The sequence below is a fragment of the Heterodontus francisci genome, chromosome 1, assembly GCF_036365525.1.
Source record: "Heterodontus francisci isolate sHetFra1 chromosome 1, sHetFra1.hap1, whole genome shotgun sequence".
NCBI lineage: Eukaryota > Metazoa > Chordata > Chondrichthyes > Heterodontiformes > Heterodontidae > Heterodontus > Heterodontus francisci.
In genome coordinates, this window is record NC_090371.1 from 10275841 (window position 1) to 10300054 (window position 24214).

Here is a 24214-nt window from a genome sequence, read left to right on the forward strand (position 1 = left end):
GGGAATCCCCCTTCAAAGGGGTCCAGGATGCTTTACGAGAAGTGGTGACTGTGAAACTCTCTATTTCTGACACAGTTTGATATTGAGATTTAAAGTTCGTGTTTCATCATTTTCCTGAGTTCAAAAACTTGATAAAACATAACAATCTGGGTTACTGCAAGACGGGATATTACAGGTGCACACACTCCTCGATCCCTGCAGTAGCACAGAGACAAGAGCAAGTCAGCAAAGGAGTTTATTGTTTCTTAAAGTGTGGCATCAAAAAATCAGTTTCAAATCAGCAGAGTTTTCCACTATCACACAATCATTTGTTGAAGTGAAGATTGTTTTTTAACAAAACACTCAAATATAGATTAAAGGCCATGTATTCAGGAAAAGATTGTTATAAGTTATAAAGAGCCACACGTCATCTTATTTGAAAGTGGCTCAACGAGGTTTGGATTTTTAGATGGGTAATGAAGGGAACGTGATCTCAAATCTCACCTTGGACTGCGGTGAATTTAAAATCAGTTTATAAACAAACATAGAAATTGAAAGCTGGTCTTAGTCGAAGTGACCATGGTGTGGGGCGGGGGGGGGGGGGGTGAATTATAACCCCAAAAACTGGTGGGTTTGGGGTCGGGTGAGATGTAAAAACTTTAAAAATCTCAACCATGACCCAGTGCACCTCCACCCTGCCCACTTCTGGGTTCAATGGGGGAAGGGAGGTCATTTAAATATTATAATGAGGCTGGGAGCTTCACATTAAACTTCCTTTGTAATCCTGACCAGCCGTGAGGGAGCAAGGGGTGTTCAAGGACAGAGCTGGGGGTGGGGGGGGTGGGGGGGGCGGGGTCCAGGAGTGGGGGACAAGGGGAGAGGGTGAGGGAAGGGGGTAGTGGGATTTGGAGGAGTGAGGAGGGGTTGCAAGGGAAGGGGCGAGGGGAGGGGGCGAAGCTGGGCAGAAGGGGCCGAGGGTAATGGGCGAGAGGGGGAGGTGGTGGTGGGGTGGGATTAGAGGGTGGGGCCTGGGAGGGACAAAGGGCGGGGGCTAGGGGCAGGGACTGAGTGAGCGGGGTGGAGTGTTCAGGGGAGGGGGGAGGGGAAGGGGACTGCTCACAAGTGAGTTCCAGCCTCCTCCTTGTTTTCCCGAGGCTCTCGGGGGTAAAACTCGGACACAGTGCTCGCTGGGATTCTCTTCAGCATCTCCTTGGGGAAAATCCGCAGCAGCTGCCACCCAATGTCCAGCGAATCAAAGACTGACCGGTTCTCGTACGGACCTGAAACACAAAACGCACATGAGAGGGTCACAGGAACAGGAGGAGGCCATTCAGCCCCTCGAGCTTGCTACACAGGAACAGGAGGAGGCCATTCAGCCCCTCGAGCTTGCTACACAGGAACAGGAGGAGGCCATTCAGCCCCTCGAGCTTGCTACACAGGAACAGGAGGAGGCCATTCAGCCCCTCGAGCCTGTTGCATAGGAACAGGAGGAGGCTGCTTTGTTTTGTCATTCTATTGCATCATGAATGATCTGTACCTCAAGCCCATTTGTTTGCTAACTTTATGCAGCAAAAATCCATCAATCTCAGTCCTGAAATTTCCAACTGACCCCCAGCATTCCCGGCTTTTTGGGAGGGGTTGAGAGCCCCAGATTTCCACTAACCATTGTGTGAAGACTTCACTCCTGAACGACCGAGCTCTACTTGCAGGATTACATTGTCGATCAAGTAACCCGCCTTCTACATCGGAGCCCAGCACCCCCAAAAACTCAGGGGTCCAGTAACCTTGTAGCTCTGGGCCTGGACTAGCAACTTTGAGGTTATGGGGTCAAAGCCCACTATAATAATTTGTGAAAATGAATTCAATAAAACCAGTCATTCGTGGACTGGCACCACAGTAAGTGACCTCGAAAGTGTCGGATTGTTGTAAAAACCCAACTGATTCACTCGATGCCCTTTAGAGAAGGGAGCCTGTCACCCATTACCCCCTCGGGCCTATATGTGACTCCAGTCCCACAGCCACGTGGGTGACTTTTAATGCCCTCAGAGCAACTAGGTCTTTCCAGCAGTGTCCTTTAAACTGGGAACTCAGGCTGATTTCACCTCTGCCCCCCTCCTCCCACCCAGCCTGCTTCTCCCTGTAGGGTTTGCAACTCTGGTTGGGCGTACTCCTGGAGATTTTAACACGTGTCCTCCTGCCCATGCTCAGTAAAACAGTACTTTATTCCCCATCTCCAATATTTTTATAATTAATAAATGAAAATTTTCAAAGGAAATGAAAAACCCCCCACTATTTTTTAAACCCCTTTGTGTCCAGGTGGTTAATTTCCAATTCCTGGAGACTCCGGAACAATCCCTGGAGTGTTGGCAACATGATTCCCCCTAGCCCATGGAGAGAGAGTCCAGGTGTGTGTCAGAGAGGGTTGCTTTGGGAAAGATGGAAGCCAGGGATTGAGCCTGGGGACATCCCCCGTGCCTGGTTTGGTATCACTGGGAATTGGGAGTAAAGAGCAACATTGGTTAACGGCGTGGGGCTAAGAGCCCAGTCCTGAGACCATTGAGGTTTTTTAAAAATTCAGTCATGGGATGTGGGCGTCGCTGGCCAGGCCAGCATTTATTGCCCATCCCTAATTGCCCTTGAGAAGGTGGTGGTGAGCTGCCTTCTTGAACCGCAGCAGTCCATGTGGGGTAGGCATATCCACAGAGCTGTTAGGAAGGGAGTTCCAGGATTTTGACCCAGCAACAGTGAAGGAACGGCGATATAGTTCCAAGTCAGGATGGTGTGTGACTTGGAGGGGAACTTGCAGGTGCTGGTGTTCCCATGCATTTGCTACCCTTGTCCTTCTAGTTGTTAGAGGTCACGGGTTTGGAAGGTGCTGTCTAAGGAGCCTTGGTGCATTGCTGCAGTGCATCTTGTAGATGGTACACACTGCTGCCACTGTGCGTTATTGGTGGAGGGAGTGAATGTTAGTGGATGGGGTGCCAATCAAGCGGGCTGCTTTATCCTGGATGGTGTCGAGCTTCTTGAGTCTTGTTGGAGCTGCACCCATCCAGGCAAGTGGAGAGTATTCCATCACACTCCTGACTTGTGCCTTGTAGATGGTGGACAGGCTTTGGGAAGTCAGGAGGTGAGTTACTCGCCACAGAATTCCTAGCCTCAGACCTGCTCTTGTAACCACGGTATTTATATGGCTACTCCAGTTCAGTTTCTGGTCAATGGTAGCCCCTAGGATGTTGATAGTGAGGGATTCAGCGATGGTAATGCCGTTGAATGCCAAGGGGAGATGGTTAGATTCTCTCTTGTTGGAGATGGTCATTGCCTGGCACTTGTGTGGCGCGAATGTTACTTGCCACTTATCAGCCCAAGCCTGGATATTGTCCAGGTCTTGCTGCATTTCTACAAGGACTGCTTCAGTATCTGAGGAGTTGCGAATGGTGCTGAACATTGTGCAATCATCAGCGAACATCCCCATTTCTGACCTTATGATTGAAGGAAGGTTATTGATGAAGCAGCTGAAGATGGTTGGGCCTAGGACACTACCCTGAGGAACTCCTGCAGTGATGTCCTGGAGCTCAGATGATTGACCTCCAACTACCACAACCATCTTCCTTTGCGCTAGTTATGACTCCAACCTGCGGAGAGTTTTCCCCTGATGCCCATTGACTTCAGTTTTGCGAGGGCTCCTTGATGCCATACTCGGCTCCTCTTCATTTTCACGGACTCACCCGAGCATGCGGTTTCCTTACCTTGGGCAATAAAATTCTTCTCAAATTTCTGCAGAAATTCCAGGTACAGGAGGTCATCGGAGGTCAGGGCCTCTTCACCAACCACTGCCTTCATGGCTTGAACATCCTTCCCAATGGCATAACAGGCATACTGTCGGAGGACAGAGGGATAATGTGAATGGTTAGCCAGAGACAGAGAGGACTAACGGAGGAAGGAGGGCTGATGTGACTGAAAGTGAGAGAGAGAGTGCTGTCGGAGGAAGGAGGGATAATCTGAATGGTTGGGGAGAGAGAGAGATAAAGAGAAAGAGTACTGTTGGAGGAAGGAGGGATAATGGGAACAGTTAGAGAGAGAGAAATAAAGAGAGAGAGAATACTGTCAGCCGACAGGGGCGGCACAGTGGCGCAGTGGTTAGCACCGCAGCCTCACAGCTCCAGGGACCCGGGTTCGATTCTGGGTACTGCCTGTGCGGAGTTTGCAAGTTCTCCCTGTGACTGCTCCGGTTTTCTCCCACAGAAAAAGACTTGCAGGTGATAGGTAAATTGGCCATTATAAATTGCCCCTAGTGGAGATAGGTGGTAGGGAATATGGGATTACTGTAGGGTTAGTATAAATGGGTGGTTGTTGGTCAGCACCGACTCGGTGGGCCGAAGGGCCTGTTTCAGTGCTGTATCAATTAAAATAAAAAAGAAGGAAGGATACTGAGAGAGTACTGTCAGAGGAAGGAGGGATAATGGACAAGGGCAGAGAGAGAAAAACAGAGATATAGTGATGGATAGAGAGAAAGATCCCATCATACTGTCTACCCAATCACATCTCTCCCTTGGCCCAATCCCATCACACTCTCCATACAATGATATCTCTGTATCCAATCCCATCTCAGCCTCTACCCAATCCCATTGGATTGCTTTCTCCGTTGGGTAATTTTTCTAGCCGTCACTGCCTTGGTCCACTGTAAGTTCCTGTCCTTACCAGCTGGTTGGACACATCCGCATGGTCTTTTCGTGTCATCCCTTCTCCAATAGCTGACTTCATCAGGCGGGACAGTGAGGGGAGCACATTGATTGGCGGGTAGATCTGGAGGTGGATCAAACACACTTGGAGTGAGATGTACAAATTAGTGAGCTCTTAACTTACGGATAACATGTACTGAATCTATTAAATTAGCCTGTCCCAAACCCACAGTCCTTACCCCAAGGACTGCAGCAGTTTAAGAAGGCAGCTCACCACCAGCTTCTCAAGGGCAATTAGGGAGGGGCAATAAATGCTGATCTAACAGGCGACACCAACATCCCCTGAACGAATAAAAAAAACACTCTGACCAAAGGAATTGTAGAGTGTCGGCATTCGATCACTGCATACAATGCAATTCTCAAACTTAATGAAGACTATTTCCACTGGCAGGAGGGTCAGTAACCAGAACACACCGATTTAAGGTAATTTACAAAAACAACCAGCGGTGAAATGAGAAGAAATGTTTTTTTCCGCAACGAGTTATAGTTGGGCATGCACTGCCTGAAAGGAAGGTCGAAGCATATTCAATCGTAACTTTCAAAAGAGAATTGGATTTTTTTTTTTATTCATTCACAGGATGTGGGCATCACTGGCAAGGCCAGCATTTCCTGTTCCTCCGTAACCGCCCTTGAGAGGATAATGAGCTGCCTTCTTCAGCCATTGCACTCCTTTGTCATAGCAGTTTGATACAACTGAGTGACTTGAAGGGCCATGTCAGAGGGCAATTAAGAGTCAACCACATTGCTGTGGTTCTGGGATCACAGATAGGTCACACTGGGTAAGGGTGCAGATTGCCTTCCCTAAAGGACCATTCGTGAACCAGTTGGGTTTTTATGACAACCCAATAGTTACAAGGCCACCATTCTTGAGAAGAGCTTTTTATTCCAGATTTATATCATTAATTGAATTTAAGTTCCCCAACTGCAGTGGTGGGATTTGAACTCATGTCCCCTGGGTCATTAGTCCAGGCTTTTGGATTAGTAAACCTAACCACTGTGCTAGTGTACCATACCTGAAAAGGCAAAGGTTGGAGGGCTGTGAGGAAAGAGAAGGGGGCGTGTGGGGGGTGGTGGTGGGACTAAATAAATCGCTCTTTCAAAGAGCTAGCAAAGGGTCAAGGGTCAATTGGCCTCCCTTCATGCTGTGTGATTCGATGTTTTATGTATTATGTGGAGCTGAGGATATTTGACAATAATCAACAGCAAGAATTACCTGAGATGGACTGGTTCCTGAGCGCGTGACTAAATGTTTACAAAACACAACTCCTGGAGAGTGATTTACACTAGTGTAAGTTGAGAGTATTTGTACCGGACACAGTGCTAGATTACTCCGTGTAACTGCACCATCATCATCGTCGATCGTCATGGGGTTATGACAGGTTGTATAGAAACACAGCTTCTTTCACCATCCTCATTGCAACACCCCAACCACACTGATTCATCCAGTTCCAAACATACAGAATCACAAGGCACAATCACAGAGGGGTAGGCCATCCAGAGAGACCTTACTATCTTCCCATTGTACTGACCCACTGTTTGTTATATGAATTCAAGTTATTTTAAGAACATAGGAAAAGGAGGAGGCCATTCAGCCCCTCAAACCTGTACTGTCATTAAATGAAATCATTACTGATCTATGTCTTAACTCCATTTATCCGCTTATAACCCTTACCCAACAAAAATCTATCAATCTCTGTTTTGAAAATTTCAATTGACCCACCCTGACCCCCGCAGGCCTAAAAGCTTTTTTTTGGGTGAGAGAGTTCCAGATTTCCACTAAAATAAAAGCAAAATACTGCGGATGCTGGAAATCTGAAACAAAAACAAGAAATGCTGGATTCACTCAGCAGGTCTGGCAGCATCTGTGGAAAGAGAAGCAGAGTTAACGTTTCGGGTCAGTGACCCTTCTTCGGAACTGACAAATATTAGAAAAGTCACAGATTATAAACAAGTGAGGTGGGGGTTGGGCAAGAGATAACAAAGGAGAAGGTGCAGATTGGACCAGGCCACATAGCTGACCAAAAGGTCACGGAGCAAAGGCAAACAATATGTTAATGGTGTGTTGAAAGACAAAGCATTAGTACAGATTAGGTGTGAATATACTGAATATTGAACATCAGCAAGTGCAAACCTGAAGAAAAACAACCTGAAAAAAACAGTGGGTAAGCAAACTGAACAAACTAAGATGAAATGAAATAAATGCAAAAAAAGATTGTAAAAAATGTAAAAAGGAATGCAAAAAAAAGGAAGAAAAAATAACTAAAAATGACTAAAAATGAAAGTAAAGTGGGGGGCTGTCATGCTCTGAAATTATTGAACTCAATGTTCAGTCCGGCAGGCTGTAGTGTGCCTAATCGGTAGATGAGATGCTGTTCCTCGAGCTTGCGTTGATGTTCACTGGAACACTGCAGCAATCCCAGGACAGAGATGTGAGCATGAGAGCAGGGGGGAGTGTTGAAATGGCAAGCAACCAGAAGCTCAGGGTCCTGCTTGCGGACTGAGCGGAGATGTTCCGCAAAGCGCTCAGTCCGCAAGCAGGACCCTGAGCTTCCGGTTGCTTGCCATTTCAACACTCCCCCCTGCTCTCATGCTCACATCTCTGTCCTGGGATTGCTGCAGTGTTCCAGTGAACATCAACGCAAGCTCGAGGAACAGCATCTCATCTACCGATTAGGCACACTACAGCCTGCCGGACTGAACATTGAGTTCAATAATTTCAGAGCATGACAGCCCCCCACTTTACTTTCATTTTTAGTCATTTTTTCTTCCTTTTTTTTGCATTCCTTTTTACATTTTTTACAATCTTTTTTTGCATTTATTTCATTTCATCTTAGTTTGTTCAGTTTGCTTACCCACTTTTTTTCAGGTTGTTTTTCTTCAGGTTTGCACTTGCTGATGTTCAATATTCAGTATATTCACACCTAATCTGTACTAATGCTTTGTCTTTCAACACACCATTAACATATTGTTTGCCTTTGCTCCGTGACCTTTTGGTCAGCTATGTGGCCTGGTCCAATCTGCACCTTCTCCTTTGCTATCTCTTGCCCAACCCCCACCTCACTTGTTTATAATCTGTGACTTTTCTAATATTTGTCAGTTCCGAAGAAGGGTCACTGACCCGAAACGTTAACTCTGCTTCTCTTTCCACAGATGCTGCCAGACCTGCTGAGTGAATCCAGCATTTCTTGTTTTTGTTCCAGATTTCCACTGCCCTTTGTGTGATAAGGGGCTTCCTGACATCAGCCCTGAACGGCCTGGCTCGAATTTTAAGGTTCAGCCTCCTTGTTCGGGACTCCATCTCACCACGCACCAGAAGAAATGGTTTCTCTCTATCTACCCTATTAAATATTGTAATCATCTTAAACACCTCAATTTTGCCTCCAGTGACACTTTAAAAGTTTTGTTCACACTCTATGAAGAATTCCTTGTCCGAAATTTGTCAAGTTTGACCTTGTAGGAACAGGGGTAGGCCATTGGGCCCTTCGAGCCTGCTCCACCATTTGATAAGATTATGGCTGATCTGGTTGTGGTCTCAACTCCACTTTGGTGGTCTGCCCCCCACCCCCACCCCGCTCCCCCCCACCCCAATAACCCTTTACTCCCTTGTCTATCAAAAATTCATCTCACTCAGTCTTGAATAAATTCAATAACCCAGACTCCACTGCTTTCTGGGGGAGAATTCCACAGACTAACGACTCTTTGAGAGAAAACAACTTCTCCTCATTTCCGTCTTAAAATGGAGACCTCTTAATCTTAAACTGTGTCCCTCCTAGTTCCAGTCTCCCCCACAAGAGGAAACATCCTCCCGGTATCCACTCTACCAAGTCCCCTCAGGATCGCATATGTTTCAATAAGATCACCTCTCATTCTTCTAAATTCCAACCTGTTCAACCTTTCTTCAGAAGGTAAGTCCTTCATCCCCGAAATTAGTTGAGTGAACCTTCTCTGAGCTGCTTCTAACGTAATTAGATCGTATATTATAATGTAATAGATGTTACATACATTTCCAAACTCACTTGACAAAGCCCTTCAAAACACTCCTACAGGTGATGCAGAGACCAAGTGGGCCCACATCAGAGACGCCATCTATGACTCAGCAATGACCACCTATGGCAAACGTGAGAAGCAGAATGCAGACTGGTTTCAATCTCACTTTGAAGAGCTGGAACCTGTCATAGCCACTAAGCGCATTGCACTGTTGAACTACAACAAAGCCCCCAGCGAGTTAACATCCGTAGCACTTAAAGCAGCCAGAAGTGCTGCACAAAGAACAGCCAGGCGCTGCGCAAATGACTACTGGCAACACCTATGCAGTCATATTTAGCTGGCCTCAGACACCGGAAACATCAGAGGAATGTATGATGGCATTAAGAGAGCTTTTGGGCAACCATCAGGAAGATCGCCCCCCCTCAAGTCTAAATCAGGGGACACGATCACTGACCAACGCAAGCAAATGGACCACTGGGTTGAGCACTACCGAGAACTGTACTCCAGGGAAAATGTTGTCGCTGAGACCGCCCTCAATGCAGCCCAATCTCTGCCAGTCATGGATAAGCTGGACGAACAGCCAACAAAATCGGAACTCAGTGATGCCATTGATTCTCTAGCCAATGGAAAAGCCCTTGGAAAGGACAGCATTACCCCTAAATGCCCCTAATGTATCTGCTTCTACTACCACCGCTGGCAGCGCATTCCACGCACCCACCACTCTCTGTGTAAAGAACTTACCTCTGACATCTCCCCGAAACCTTCCTCCAATCACCTTATAATTATGCCCCCTGGTGATAGCCCTTTCCACCCTGGGAAAAAGTCTCTGGCTATCCACTCTATCTATGCCTCTCATCATCTTGAACCCCACTATCAAGTCACCTCTCATCCTTCTTCGCTCCAATGAGAAAAGCCCTATCTCCCTCAATCTTTCTTTGTAAGACATGCCCTCCAGTCCAGGCAGCTTCCTGGTAAATCTCCTCTGCACCCTCTCTAAAGCTTCCACATCCTTCCTATAATGAGGCGACCAGAACTGAGCACAATATTCCAAGTGTGGTCTAACCAGGGCCTTATAGAGCTGCAGCATAACCTCGCGGCTCTAAAACTCAATCCCCCTGTTAATGAAAGCCAACACACCATACACCTTCTTAACAACCCTATCAACTTGGGTGGCAACTTTGAGCGATCTATGGACATGGACCCCAAGATCCCTCTGTTCCTCCACACTACCAAGAATCCTATCTTTAAGCCTGTATTCCGCATTCAAATTCGACCTTCCAAAATGAATCACTTCACACTTTTCCAGGTTGAACTCCATCTGCCACTTCTCAGCCCAGCTCTGCATCCTGTCAATGTCCCGTTGCAACCTACAACAGCCTTCCAGACTACCCACAACTCCAGCAATCTTCGTGTCATCGGCAAACTTACTAACCCAGCCTTCCACTTCCTCATCCAAGTCATTTATAAAAATCACAAAGAGCAGAGGTCCCAGAACAGATCCCTGCGGAACACCACTGGTCACCGAGCTCCAGGCTGAATACTTTCCATCTACTACCACCCTCTGTCTTCTATGGGCCAGCCAATTTTGTATCCAGACAGCCAACTTTCCCTGTATCCCATGCCTCCTCACTTTCTGAATGAGCCTACCATGGGGAACCTTATCAAACGCCTTGCTAAAATCCATATACACCACATCCACTGCTCTTCCTTCATCAATGTGTTTTGTCACATCTTCAAAGAATTCAATAAGGCTTGTGAGGCATGACCTGCCCCTCACAAAGCCATGCTGACTGTCTCTAATCAAACCATGCTTTTCCAAATAATCATAAATCCTGTCTCTCAGAATCCTCTCCAATAATTTGCCCACTACCGACGTAAGACTGACTGGTCTATAATTCCCAGGGTTATCCCTATTCCCTTTCTTGAATAAATGGCAACATTCCCTTGCCTTCCTAATCACTTGCTGTACCTGTATATTAACCTTTTGTGATTCATGTACCAGGACATCCAGATCCTTCTGCACCACCGAGTTCTGCAATCTTTCTCCATTTAAATAGTAAATAGCTTTTCTATTCTTCCTGCCAAAGTGGACTGGTTCACATTTTCCCACATTATACTCCATCTGCCAAATTTTTGCCCACTCACTTAACCTATTTATATCCTTTTTTAGACTCTGTACTTTGTCTTGACAACTTACTTTCCTTCCTATCTTGGTGTCATCAGCAAATGTAGCTACCATACATTCAGTTCCTTCATCCAAGTCATTGCTATATATTGTAAATAGTTGAGGCCCCAGCACTGATCCCTGTGACACTCCACTAGTAACAGATTGCCAACTTGAAAAAGATCAATTTATCCTTACTCTCTGCCTCATGTTAGCTAACCAGTCCTTTCTCCATCCTAATATGTTACCCCCTACATCATGTGCTCTTATCTTGTCTGGATAAAGCAAGGTGGATAAAGGGGAACCTTTGATGTGGCATCTTATCAAATGCCTTTTGGAAATCTAAGTACACCACATCTACAGGTTCCCCTTTATCCACCTTGCTTGTTACTTCCTTAAAGAACTCTTTAAATTTGATTTGATAGAGGTATTCAAAACCATGAGGGGTCCGGACAGAGTAGATAGAGAGAAACTGTTCCCACTTGTGAAAGGATCGAGAACGAGAGGGCACAGATTTAACGTATTTGGTAAGAAAAGCAAAGTGACATGAGGAAAATCTTTTTCACGCAGCGAGTGTTTAAGGTCTGGAATGCGCTGCCTGAGAATGTGGTGGAGGCAGGTTCAATTGAAGCATTCAAAAGGGAATTAGACAGTTATATGAAGAGGAAGGATGTGCAGGGTTACGGAGAGAAGGCGGAGTAATGGAACTGAGGGAATTGCTCTTTCAGAGAGCCAGTGCGGACACGATGGGCCGAATGGCCTCCTTCTGCACTGTATCAATTCTGTGATTCTGTGAAATTAGTCAAACCCGATTTCTCTTTCCCAAAAGCATGTTGACTCTGTCTGATCTCATTATGATTTTCAAAGTATTCTCCCATAACCTCCTTAATAATGGAATCCAGTAATATCCCCAAGACAGATGTTCGGCTAACTGGCCTATAGTTTCTTGCTTTCTGTCTCCCTCCTTTCTTGAATAAAGGGGTTACATTTGCTATTTTCCAATCTGCTGGGACCCTTTCAGAATCTAAGGAATTCTGGAAGATTATAACCAAACTATCTCTGCAGCCACTTCTTTTAAGACCCTAGAATACAGTCTGGTCTGGAGTGACGTCACTCACCTGCCTGTTATGTAACTGTCTGTCGACATAGATCTGGCCTTCAGTGATGAATCCAGTTAGATCCGGAATGGGGTGGGTAATATCTGTAACAGATTGAAGTCTCTACACAGTTAGAGAGCTCACAGAGAGCACTGGATTCCCTGTACCGACAAGGCTTGCAGAATGTGGTCCCTCTAACAGTGGCTGCTGCGTCTTGCATTACTCCCTGAAAGGGACAGAATGTAGAAGGTCTCCAGAGGAAGAGAATGATGTGAATTAAGGAAGGCAGAGGAGATGAAGCAGGGCATGATGAGGGGATGCTCCTTGCTCAGCTCTTCGACATGCCAATTGTCACCTCTCTCTCTCCCCTGTGACCAGCCACCTCACTTGCACTAACTGTCCCACAACCTTCTCTCCATGGCTTTACAATCCACTTTGAAACCATTTGCCCAATTTCCACATCTAGACTGAGGTGCCGGATACAATGGGCTGAATTTTCCCGCTGTCATCAGGAACCTGATGCCGGGACAATTTCTGGATAACGAGCCCGTGTGTTTCGGTAGCACGCCCACCGGCTTAATTTTATGGGGTTAGGGTCAGCGGGCATTATATGGACACAGGAGGGCCAATCGGAGGGGCCAAAGGGAGGTTCGACCAGCAGCCTCACTGCTCAGGCAGACGGAGAGCGAGAGGGGGCCACAAGGTGGAGTCACTCATCGAATGGTCCAAATGGCATTCTGACTCTAAGGCCAGAACCGTAAGGGCCATCAGTCTGCAGGGAAAACACCTCTCGGTGAATGCATTTAGCTGCAGATGTGCCGCATTCAACCCTTCTGCTTCTTTATACAAGAATGTGCAAAGATAGCACTCTGAGCTCCCACTATGAAGCCACCTCTGATGTGTTGCTGGCTCCTGAAACAATGCGGGGCCCATGAGACGTTCAGAAAATAGGGGCTAATTGAGCTTTTAAATACCCTAACTGGCGGCCTGCTGCTGCTGGATGGGTGGGTACCTGCCTCTGGGAAAGCGCACATACAGCCCACCCGACAAGCTGCGTTCCAAATTTCCAGAATCCTCCCCATCCCACTGCCAAAGCTGCCTCCACAGAGCTGGGAAAATTCACAAGAACGCAAGAAATAGGAGCAGGAGTAGACCCTTCAGCACATCGAGTCTGCTCGGCCTTTCAAAACCATCAGGACTGATCTTAGATTCAACTCCACTTTCCCGCCCATTCGCAATATTCCTTGATTCCGAGAGACCAAAAAATTCCAGCCTTTTATCCAGCTAAATCCCATCTAGCGCGGACAAGCTTAGACTACTGACCCTAGCCTCCGGACATTTGCTCCATCCAGTAGTGGGGGAAGCTACACATCTTGGGCTGAATTTTACTGGCCCCTCGACACTGCAGGTCATGGCGCGGGGGACGGTGAAATGCTGCAGGGAGAGGCCCGCGTCGGCCCGCGATGTCGAGAAGAGCCCGCCGCATATTACCAGCGGCAGCAGGACCTCGGTGTGGGCCCAATCCACACGGCGGCAGCACCACCATTAATATATGGTAAAGAGTAACTTTGCTGATTATGCAGCCCGTCGCCTCTGCACTGACACTTCCGGTGGCCGGAGAATGCGGAGTGCCAGTAAAATTCAGCCCCTTGCGTGTCTCAGTGGTTAACTCTGTTGCCTCTGAATCAGAAGGTGATGGGATTGAGCCCCAATCCAGAGACTGGAGGATGTAATCCAGCCTTACACCTCAGTGCAGTAGTGAGGGTGTCCTACCCGAGGGAGGGGGAAGCATTAAACCACAGCTCCCCTTACTCTATCAGTTGGAATTAAAAGATACCAGTTCAGTCTGACACTTTGGTCTGAGAGTGACTGTCGGGTCTGAGAGTGATTGGAACCTCCTTAGTGCAAATAGTTTGGATGGAGCAGTTTTTGTCAGGTGCATCCAGGAAGGTTTCCTGACTCAATATGTAGATAGGCCGACTAGAGGGGAGACTATGTTGGACTTGGTGCTTGGCAACGAACCAGGCCAGGTGGCAGATCTCTCGGTGGGAGAACATTTCGGTGATAGTGATCACAACTCCCTGACCTTTACTATAGTCATGGAGAGGGACAGGAGCAGACGGGATGGGAAAATATTTAATTGGGGGAGGGGGAATTACAGTGCTATTAGGCAGGAACTGGGGAGTAAAAATTGGGAACAGATGTTCTCAGGGAAATGCACGACAGAAATGTGGAGGTTATTTAGGGAGCACTTGCTGAGACTGCTGGATAGGTTTGTCCCGATGAGGCAGGGAAGGGATGGTAGGGTGAAGGAACCTTGGATGACAAGAGACGTGGAACAGCTAATCAAGAGGAAGAAGGAAGCTTACTTAAGGTTGAGGAAGCAAGGATCAGACAGGGCTCTAGAGGGTTACAAGGTAGCCAGGAAGGAACTGAAGAATGGACTTAGGAGAGCCAGAAGGGGACATGAAAAAGTCTTGGCGGATAGGATTAAGGAAAATCCCAAGGCGTTCTACACTTATGTGAGGAACAAGAGGATGGCCAGAGTGAGGGTAGGGCCGATCAGGGATAGTAGAGGGAACTTGTGCCTGGAGTCGGAGGAGGTAGGGGAGGTCCTAAATGAATACTTTGCTTCAGTATTCACTAGTGAGAGGGACCTTGCCGTTTGTGAGGACAGCGTGAAACAGGCTGATATGCTCGAACAGGTTGATGTTAAGAAGGAGGATGTGCTGGAAATTTTGAATGATATGAGGACAGATAAGTCCCTGGGGCCAGACGGGATATACCCAAGGATATTACGGGAAGCAAGGGAAGAGATTGCCGCGCCTTTGGCGATGATCTTTGCGTCCTCACTGTCCACTGGAGTAGTACCAGATGATTGGAGGGTGGCAAATGTTATTCCCTTGTTCAAGAAAGGGAATAGGGATAACCCTGGGAATTATAGACCAGTCAGCCTTACGTCGGTAGTGGGCAAATTATCGGAGAGGATCCTGAGAGACAGGATTTATGATTATTTGGAAAGGCATGGTTTGATTAGAGACAGTCAGAATGGCTTTGTAAGGGGCAGGTCATGCCTCACAAGCCTTATTGAATTCTTTGAAGATGTGACAAAACACATTGATGAAGGAAGAGCAGTGGATGTGGTGTATATGGATTTTAGCAAGGCGTTTGATAAGGTTCCCCATGGTAGGCTCATTCAGAAAGTAAGGAGACATGGGATTCAGGGAAAGTTGGCTGTTTGGATACAAAATTGGCTGGCCCATAGAAGTCAGAGGGTGGTAGTAGATGGAAAGTATTCAGCCTGGAGCTCGGTGACCAGTGGTGTTCCACAAGGATCTGTTCTGGGACCTCTGCTCTTTGTGATTTTTATAAATGACTTGGATGAGGAAGTGGAAAGCTGGGTTAGCAAGTTTGCTGATGACACGAAGGTTGCTGGAGTTGTGGATAGTGTGGAAAGTTCTTTACGCAGAGGGTGGTGGGTGCCTGGAACGCGTTGCCAGCGGAGGTGGTAGACACGGGCAAGATAGTGTCTTTTAAGATGTATCTAGACAGATACATGAATGGGCAGGAAGCAAAGAGATACAGACCCTTAGAAAATAGGCGACAGGATTAGATAGAGGATCTGGATCGGCGCAGGCTTGGAGGGCCGGAGGGCCTGTTCCTGTGCTGTAATTTTCTTTGTTCTTTGTTCTTTGGAGGGCTGTTGTAGGTTGCAACGGGACATTGACAGGTTGCAGAGCTGGGCTGAGAAGTGGCAGATGGAGTTCAACCTGGAAAAGTGTGAAGTGATTCATTTTGGAAGGTCGAATTTGAATGTGGAATACAGGCTTAAAGACAGGATTCTTGGTAGTGTGGAGGAACAGAGGGATCTTGGGGTCCATGTCCATAGATCGCTCAAAGTTGCCACCCAAGTTGATAGTGTTGTTAAGAAGGCGTATGGTGTGTTGGCTTTCATTGACAGGGGGATTGAGCTTAAGAGCCGCGAGGTTATGCTGCAGCTCTATAAAGCCCTGGTTAGACCACACTTGGAATATTGTGTTCAGTTCTGGTCGCCTCATTATAGGAAGGATGTGGAAGCTTTAGAGAGGGTGCAGAGGAGATTTACCAGGATGCTGCCTTGACTGGAGGGCATGTCCTACGAAGAAAGATTGAGGGAGCTAGGGCTTTTCTCATTGGAGCGAAGAAGGATGAGAGGTGACTTGATAGAGGGGTACAAGATGATGAGAGGCATAGAGTGGATAGCCAGAGACTTTTTCCCAGGGTTGAAAGGGCTATCAGCAGGGGGCATAATTTTAAGGTGATTGGAGGAAGATTTCGGGGAGATGTCAGAGGTAGGTTCTTTACACAGAGAGTGGTGGGTGCGTGGAATGCACTGCCAGCGGTGGTAGTAGAAGCAGATACATTCGGGACATTTAAGCGACTCTTGGATAGGTACATGGATGATAGTAGAATGAAGGGTAGGTAGTTAGTTTGATCTTAGAGTAGGTTAAATGTTCGGCACAACATCATGGGCCGAAGGGCCTGTACTGTGCTGTACTGTTCTATGTTCTATGACTGTCAGGTCTGAGAGTGACTGTCGGGTCTGAGAGTGACTGTCGGGTCTGAGAGGGAGTGTCCGGTCTGAGGGTGACTGTCCGGTCTGAGGGTGACTGTCCGGTCTGAGGGTGACTGTCGGGTCTGAGGGTGACTGTCGGGTCTGAGAGTGAATGTCGGGTCTGAGAGTGAATGTCGGGTCTGAGAGTGAATGTCGGGTCTGAGAGTGACTGTCCGGTCTGAGAGTGACTGTCCGGTCTGAGAGTGACTGTCCGGTCTGAGAGTGACTGTCCGGTCTGAGAGTGACTGTCGGGTCTGAGAGAGAATGTCCGGTCTGAGAGAGAATGTCCGGTCTGAGAGTGAATGTCCGGTCTGAGAGAGACTGTCCGGTCTGAGAGTGAATGTCGGGTCTGAGAGTGAATGTCGGGTCTGAGAGTGAATGTCGGGTCTGAGAGAGACTGTCCGGTCTGAGAGTGACTGTCCGGTCTGAGAGTGAATGTCGGGTCTGAGAGTGAATGTCGGGTCTGAGAGAGAATGTCGGGTCTGAGAGTGAATGTCGGGTCTGAGAGTGACTGTCGGGTCCGAGAGAGACTGTCGGGTCCGAGAGAGACTGTCGGGTCCGAGAGAGACTGTCGGGTCCGAGAGAGAATGTCCGGTCTGAGAGTGAATGTCCGGTCTGAGAGTGAATGTCGGGTCTGAGAGAGACTGTCCGGTCTGAGAGTGACTGTCCGGTCTGAGAGTGAATGTCCGGTCTGAGAGTGAATGTCCGGTCTGAGAGTGAATGTCGGGTCTGAGAGAGACTGTCCGGTCTGAGAGTGAATGTCCGGTCTGAGAGAGAATGTCCGGTCTGAGAGAGAATGTCCGGTCTGAGAGTGAATGTCCGGTCTGAGAGTGAATGTCGGGTCTGAGAGAGACTGTCCGGTCTGAGAGGGAGTGTCCGGTCTGAGGGTGACTGTCCGGTCTGAGGGTGACTGTCCGGTCTGAGGGTGACTGTCCGGTCTGAGGGTGACTGTCGGGTCTGAGAGTGAATGTCGGGTCTGAGAGTGAATGTCGGGTCTGAGAGTGAATGTCGGGTCTGAGTGTGACTCTCCGGTCTGAGAGCGACTGTCCGGTCTGAGAGCGACTGTCCGGTCTGAGAGCGACTGTCCGGTCTGAGAGCGACTGTCCGGTCTGAGAGAGACTGTCCGGTCTGAGAGAGACTGTCCGGACTGTGTGTGACTGGTTGTGTGGCACTGTTGGTTGTCCATGCCTCACTGCCCTCCAGTTCCCTCAGTCTCTACCCCTTGGGGAATTAGTTGGGAGACAGTTCTTGAACCAGAGTTTTCTCAAGCCTTCTGACTCACTTAACGTGAAGCTATGACAGAAAGTCCAAGGAAATTCAGACCTCTTTTTTGTATTGATCAATAAATTTCAGATAGTAAAGATATCAAGTGATATGGGGTTAGTGCAGGAAAATGGCATTTAGGGACAATATCAGCCATGATCTAGCTGAATGGAAAAGCAGGCTCGAGCGGCCGAATGGCCTGCTCCTGCTCCTATTTCCTCTGTTCCTATGCAATATCAAAATTGCACTGAGGTCATGCCCCCCCCACAATTGCTCACTGACCATCGTTTGGCATGGTGAGGATGGGAATCTGTGTGATGGAACCATTCCTTCCCTCCACTCGGCCCGCTCGCTCGTAGATTGTTGCCAAGTCCGTGTACATGTAACCAGGGAATCCCCGTCTCCCAGGAACCTCCTCACGGGCTGCAGATACCTGGGGGGGGGGGGGGGGGCGGGGGTTGGGTGGTAGGGGCGAGGGGGAGGAAGAGAGGGAGGGAGGCAGAGGGGGATGGAGAGGGTGAAGGTAAAGTCAAACACAGGGTATTAGACCTGACTACATACCACATTTCATTGGCTCCGTTTCAGGTCAATCATCAAATGTAAATTGGATGGTAATGGGTGTACCTTCACCAGATGGACTGCACCAGTCCTGGAAGGTGGCTCACCAGCACCTTTGCATGGGCAATTAGGAATGAGCAACAAAACCTTCTTTGCTCGTGATGATTACATCCCAGGAACGAATAATGAATAAAAAGACGAGCAGACATTCGGCCCAGCTACACTCGCAAGCCCATTGTTCCCTTCAGCCCATCAAGTTCTCCTATCAGCTGTATTCCCTTCAGCCCTTCCAGATCACCTATCCTCATTGTTCCCTCCTCTCTACACCAAAGTCTGAATATCCTTCTCTGTACTCCCTCCAATACATACGAACATATGAATGAGGAGCGGGAGGAGACTACTCGGCCCCTCGAGCCTGCTCTACCATTCAAGAAGATCATGGCTGATTTGATTGTAACCTCAACTCCACGTTCCAGCTGCCCCCAATAACCTTTTACCCCCTTGCTCATCAAGTATCTATCTACCTCTGCCTTAAAAATATTCAAAGACTCTGCTTCCACCACCTTTTGAGGAAGAGAATTCCAAAGACTCACGACCCTCTGAGAAAAAAAAATTCTCCTCAACTCTGTCTTAAATGGATATCCCCTTATTTTTAAACAGTGACTCTAGTTCGAGATTATCTCACAAGAGGAAACATCCTTTCCATATCCACCCCGTCAAGACCCCTCAGAATCTTATATGTTTCTTCTAAACTCCAGCGGATACAAGCCGTGCCTGCCCAACCTTTCCTCATAAGACAACCCACCCATTCCAGGTATTAGTCTAGTAAACCTTCTTTGAACTGCTTCGAACGCATTTACATCCTTCCTTAAATAAGGAGACCAGTACTCTACACATCACTCCAGATGTGGTCTCACCAATGCCCTGTATAGCTGAAGCATAACCTCCCTACTTTTGTATTCAATTCCCCTCGCAATAAACAATAACATTCTTTTAACTTTCCTAATTACTTGCTATCCCTGCATACTAACCTTTTGCGATTCATGCATTAGGACACCTAGATCCCTCTGCATCTCACAGCTCTGAAATCTCTTACCATTGAGATAATATGCTTCTTTTTTTATTCTTCCTGCCAAAATGGACAATTCACATTTTCCCACATTATACTCCATTTGCTAGATTTTTTGCTGATTCACTTAACCTATTTATATCCCTTTGCAGCCCCCTTATGTCCTCTTCACAACCTCCTTTCCTACCTATCTTTGTGTCATCAGAAAATTTAGTAACCATACCTTCAGTCCCTTCATCCAAGTCATTTATATAAATTGTTAAAAGTTGAGGCTCCAGCATTGACCCCTGTGCCCTGTGGCACACCACTCGTTACATCTTGCCACACAGAAAATGACCCATTTATACCTACTCTCTTTTTCCTGTTAGCTAGCCAATCTTCTATCCATGCCAAATATTACCCCTTACACCATGAGCTTTTATTTTGTGCAATAAACCTGTGATGTGGCACCTTATCAAATGCCTCAGGAAATATAAGTACAGTACATCCACTGGTTCCCCTTTATCCACAGCACATGTTACTTCTTCAAAGAACTCCAATAAATTGGTTAAACATGATTTTCCTTTATCAAAACCATATTGACTCTGCCAGATTACCTTGAAGTTTTCTAAGTGCCCTGCTATAACATCTTTAATAATCCTAACCGACTCAATCTCTCCTCATACATCAGTCCCACCATCCCAGGAATCAGTCTGGTAAACCTTCGCTGCACTCCGTCTATAGCAAGAACATCCTTCCTCAGATAAGGAGACCAAAACTGCACACAGTATTCCAGGTGTGGCCTCACCAAGACCCTGTATAATTGCAGCAAGACATCCCTGCTGCTGTACTCCAATCCTCTCACTATGAAGGCCGATACCATTTGCCCTTTTTTACCACCTGCTGCACCTGCATGCTTACCTTAAGTGACTGGTGTACGAGAACACCCAGGTCTCGCTATATATTGCCATCTCTCAGTTTATAGCTGTTCAGATAATAATCTGCCTTCCTGTTTTTGCTACCAAAGTGGATAACCTCACATTTATCCACATTATACTGCAACTGCCATGCGTTAGCCCACTCACTCAACTTGTCCAAATCACCCTGAAGCCTCTCTGCATCTTTCTCACAACTCACCCTCCCACCCAGTTTTGTGTCGTCTGCAAATTTGGAGATATTATATTTAGTTCCCTCATCTAAATAATTAATGTATATTGTGAATAGCTGGGGTCCTAGCACCGATCCCTGCGGTACCCCACTAGTCACTGCCTGCCATTCGGAAAAAGACCCATTTATCCCTATTCTTTGTTTCCTGTCTGCCAGCAAATTTTCTATACATTGAAATACACTTCCCCAATCCCATGCGCTTTAATTTTACATGCTAATCTCTTATGTGGGACTTTGTCAAAATCCTTCTGAAAGTCCAAATAAACCACATCCACTGGCTCCCCCTCATCAACTCTACTAGTTACATCCTGGAAGAATTCTAGTAGATTTGTCAAGCATGATTTCCCTTTCGTAAATCCATGCTGACTCTGCCTGATTCTACCACTGTTCTCCAAGTGCTCTGCTGTAAAATCTTTGATAATAGACTCTAGAATTTTCCCCACTACCGACGTCAGGCTGACTGGTCTATAATTCCCTGCTTTTTCTCTACCTCCCTTTTTAAATAGTGGGGTTACATTAGCTACCCTCCAATCTGTAGGAACTGTTCCAGATTCTATAGAATCTTGGAAGATGACCACCAATGCATCCACTATTTCTAGGGCCACTTCATTAAGTACTTTGGGATGCATACCATCAGGCCCTGGGGATTTATCGGCCTTCAATCCCATGAATTTCCCCAACACCATTTCTCTACTAATACTGATTTCTTTCAGTTCCTCTTTCTCACTAAACCCTGTGTTCCCCAACATTTCTGGTATGATATTTGTGTCCTTCTTTGTGAAGACAGAACCAAAGTATGCATTTAGTTGGTCAGCCATTTCTTTATTCCCCATAATAAATTCCCCTGTTTCTAACAGCTGGGGCCCAAGCACTGATCCTTGCGGTACCCCACTGGTCACAGCCTGCCAACACGAGAATGACCCGTTTATTCCTACTCTCTGTTTTCTGCCTGTTAACCAATCGTTAATCCATGCCGGTATATTAGGTCCTATCCCATGTGCTTTAATTTTGCTAACCAACCTTCTGTGGGGGACTTTTTCAAAAGCCTTCTGAAAATCCAAGTATACCACATCCACCAACTCCCCTTTATCAATTCTGTTAGTAATATCCTCAAAAAACTCCAACAGTTTCGTCAAACATGATTTCCCATTCATAAACCCATGTTGACTATGCCCAATCAGATCATTATTATCCAAGTGTCCATTCATCACATCCTTTAGAATAGATTCTAACATTCTCCCTGCTACTGATGTAAGGCTAACAGGTCTGTAGTTCTCTATTTTCCCTCTCCCGCCCTTCTTAAATAGTGGGGTGACATTTGCTACCTTCCAATCTGTAGGAACTGTTCCAGATTCTACAGAATTGTGGAAGATGATCATCAATGCATCCATTATTTCCATAGCTACCTCTTTCAACACTCTGGGAAGTGGAATATCGGGTCCTGGGGACTTATCAACCTTCAGCCCCATTAATTTCTCCAATACAACCTTCTTACGAATACTAATTTCCTTCAAATCTTCATTCACTCTAGTCCCTTGGATCGTTAATTCTGGGAGATTTCTTGTGGGATCACACTAGCCACTTCTTTTCAGACCCTAGGATGAGGTCCATCAGGACCCAGAGACGTGTCAGTCCACAGTTCCAACAATTTGCTCAGTTCCACATCCCTGGTAATTGTAATTTTCTTGAGTTCCTCCCTCCTTTCAATTTCTTGATTTACAGCTATTTCTGGGATGTTACTTGTATCCATTATGGTGAAGACCAATGCAAAACACCTTTCAATTCATCTGCCACCTTCTTATTTTCCATTATTAATTCCCCAGACTCACTTTCTGTAGGACCAATGCTCACTTTGTTAACTCTTTTCTTTTTAAAATATCTATAGAAACTCTTACTATCTGTCTTTATAGTTCTCGCCAGCTTTCTCTCGTACTCTAATTTTTCCATCCTTATTCATCTTTTAGTCGTTCTTTGATGCTTTTTATATTCTGTCCAATCTTCTGACCTGCCACTCACCTTTGCGCAATTATATGCTTTTTATTTAAGTTTGATACTGTCTTTAACTTTTTTGGTTAACCACGGATGGTGGGTCCTCCCCTTGGAACTTTTCTTTCTGATTGGAATGTATCTATTCTGTGTATTCTGAAATACCCCCTTAAATGTCTGCCACTGCATCTCTATTGACCTATTCCTTAAGCTATTTTGCCAGTTCACTTTTGCGAGCTCTGCTTTCATGCCCTCATAATTGCCTTTAAGTGTAAAATACTAGTCAGAGACCCACCTTCTCTCCCTCAAACTGAATGTAAACTTCAATCATATTATGATCGCTGCTGCCTAGAGGTTCTTTCACTATGAGGTCATTAATTAATCCTATCTCGTTGCACAATACCAAGTCTAGTATAGCCTGCTCTCTGGTTGGCTTCAGAATGTGCTGTTCTACGAAACTGTCCTGAAAAAATTATATGAACTCTCCATCTAGGCTACCTTTGCCCATCTGATTTTTTCCAATCTATAGGTAAAGTAAAATCCCCCATGATTATTGGTGTACCTTTCTGACAGGCACCCATTATTTCTTCCTTTATACCCTGTCCTATGGTGTGGTTACTGTTCGGGGGCCTGTACACCACTCCCAAAAGTGACTTCTTGCCTTTATCATTTCTCATCTCGACCCAAACCACTTCTACATCCTGGTTTCCTGAACTTGGGTCATCCCTCTCTATTGTGCTAATACCATCATGCATTAACAGAGCCAACCCTCCAGCTTTTCCTAACTTCCAGCCCTTCCTAAATGTCATGTACCCTTCAATATTCAGGTCCCAATCTTTGCCATCCTGTAGCCATGTCTCTGTAAAGGCTATCAGATTGTACTTATTTATATGTATTTGCATGATCAGTTCATCTGTTTTGTTTCAAATGCTTATATGCATTCAGATACAGAGCCTTTAGTTTTGTCTTTTTATTATTTTTGTAACCTCTAGCCTTGTCTGCTGATTTACTCTTAGATTTGTATAACTGAATATCCTTCTCTGTACCTCCTCCAATAACTGAATATCCTTCTCTGCATCACACCAATAACTGAGTATCATATGAACATACAAATTAGGAGCAGAAATAGGCCATTCAGCCCCTCTAGCCTGCTCACCATTCAATATCATGGCTGGTCTTTTTGTGTCTCGAATTCCACACTCCCTCTACCCCTGATAGCCTTTGATTTCCTTGCCTAACAAGAATCTATCTACCCACACCTTAAAATGATTCAATGACCCCACCTCCACCATCTTCTGAGACAGCGAGTTCCAAAACCCTCAGAAAGATTTCTCCTCATCTCTGTCCTAAAAGGGCGACCCCTAATTTTAAAACAGTGCCCTCTAGCTCTGAACTCCCCACAAGAGGAAACATCCTTTCCACATCCACTTTGTCAAGACCGTTCAGTATCTTATAAACTTCAATCAAGTCTCCCCTCACTCTTCTGAACTGCAGTGAAAACAAGCCCAGTCTGTCCAACCATTCCTCATAAGACAACCCACTCATTCCAGGTATCAATCTAGTAAACCTCCTCTGAACCGCCTCCAAAGCATTTACATCCTTCCTTAAATAAGGAGACCAAAATTGCACACA

General features: G+C 46.4%; 1 protein-coding gene across 3 annotated transcripts in view; it reads right to left on the reverse strand.

The window, feature by feature from the left end:
• Positions 1–219: 219 nt before the first annotated feature.
• LOC137367617 (V-type proton ATPase subunit B, brain isoform-like) overlaps positions 220–24214 on the reverse strand; it is a 99658-nt gene continuing 75663 nt past the window's right edge. For 2 of the 3 annotated variants that reach the window (XM_068028660.1, XM_068028661.1), the window contains exons 10-14: positions 18106–18256; positions 11988–12070; positions 4678–4782; positions 3726–3855; positions 220–1259 (exon numbers count right to left, since the gene is read on the reverse strand). In XM_068028660.1, the coding sequence (XP_067884761.1) occupies positions 1096–1259; positions 3726–3855; positions 4678–4782; positions 11988–12070; positions 18106–18256 (633 nt within the window). In that variant the 3' untranslated portion in view covers positions 220–1095. The remainder of the gene's footprint in view (positions 1260–3725; positions 3856–4677; positions 4783–11987; positions 12071–18105; positions 18257–24214) is intronic. The other variant, XM_068028662.1, reaches the window with a different exon arrangement.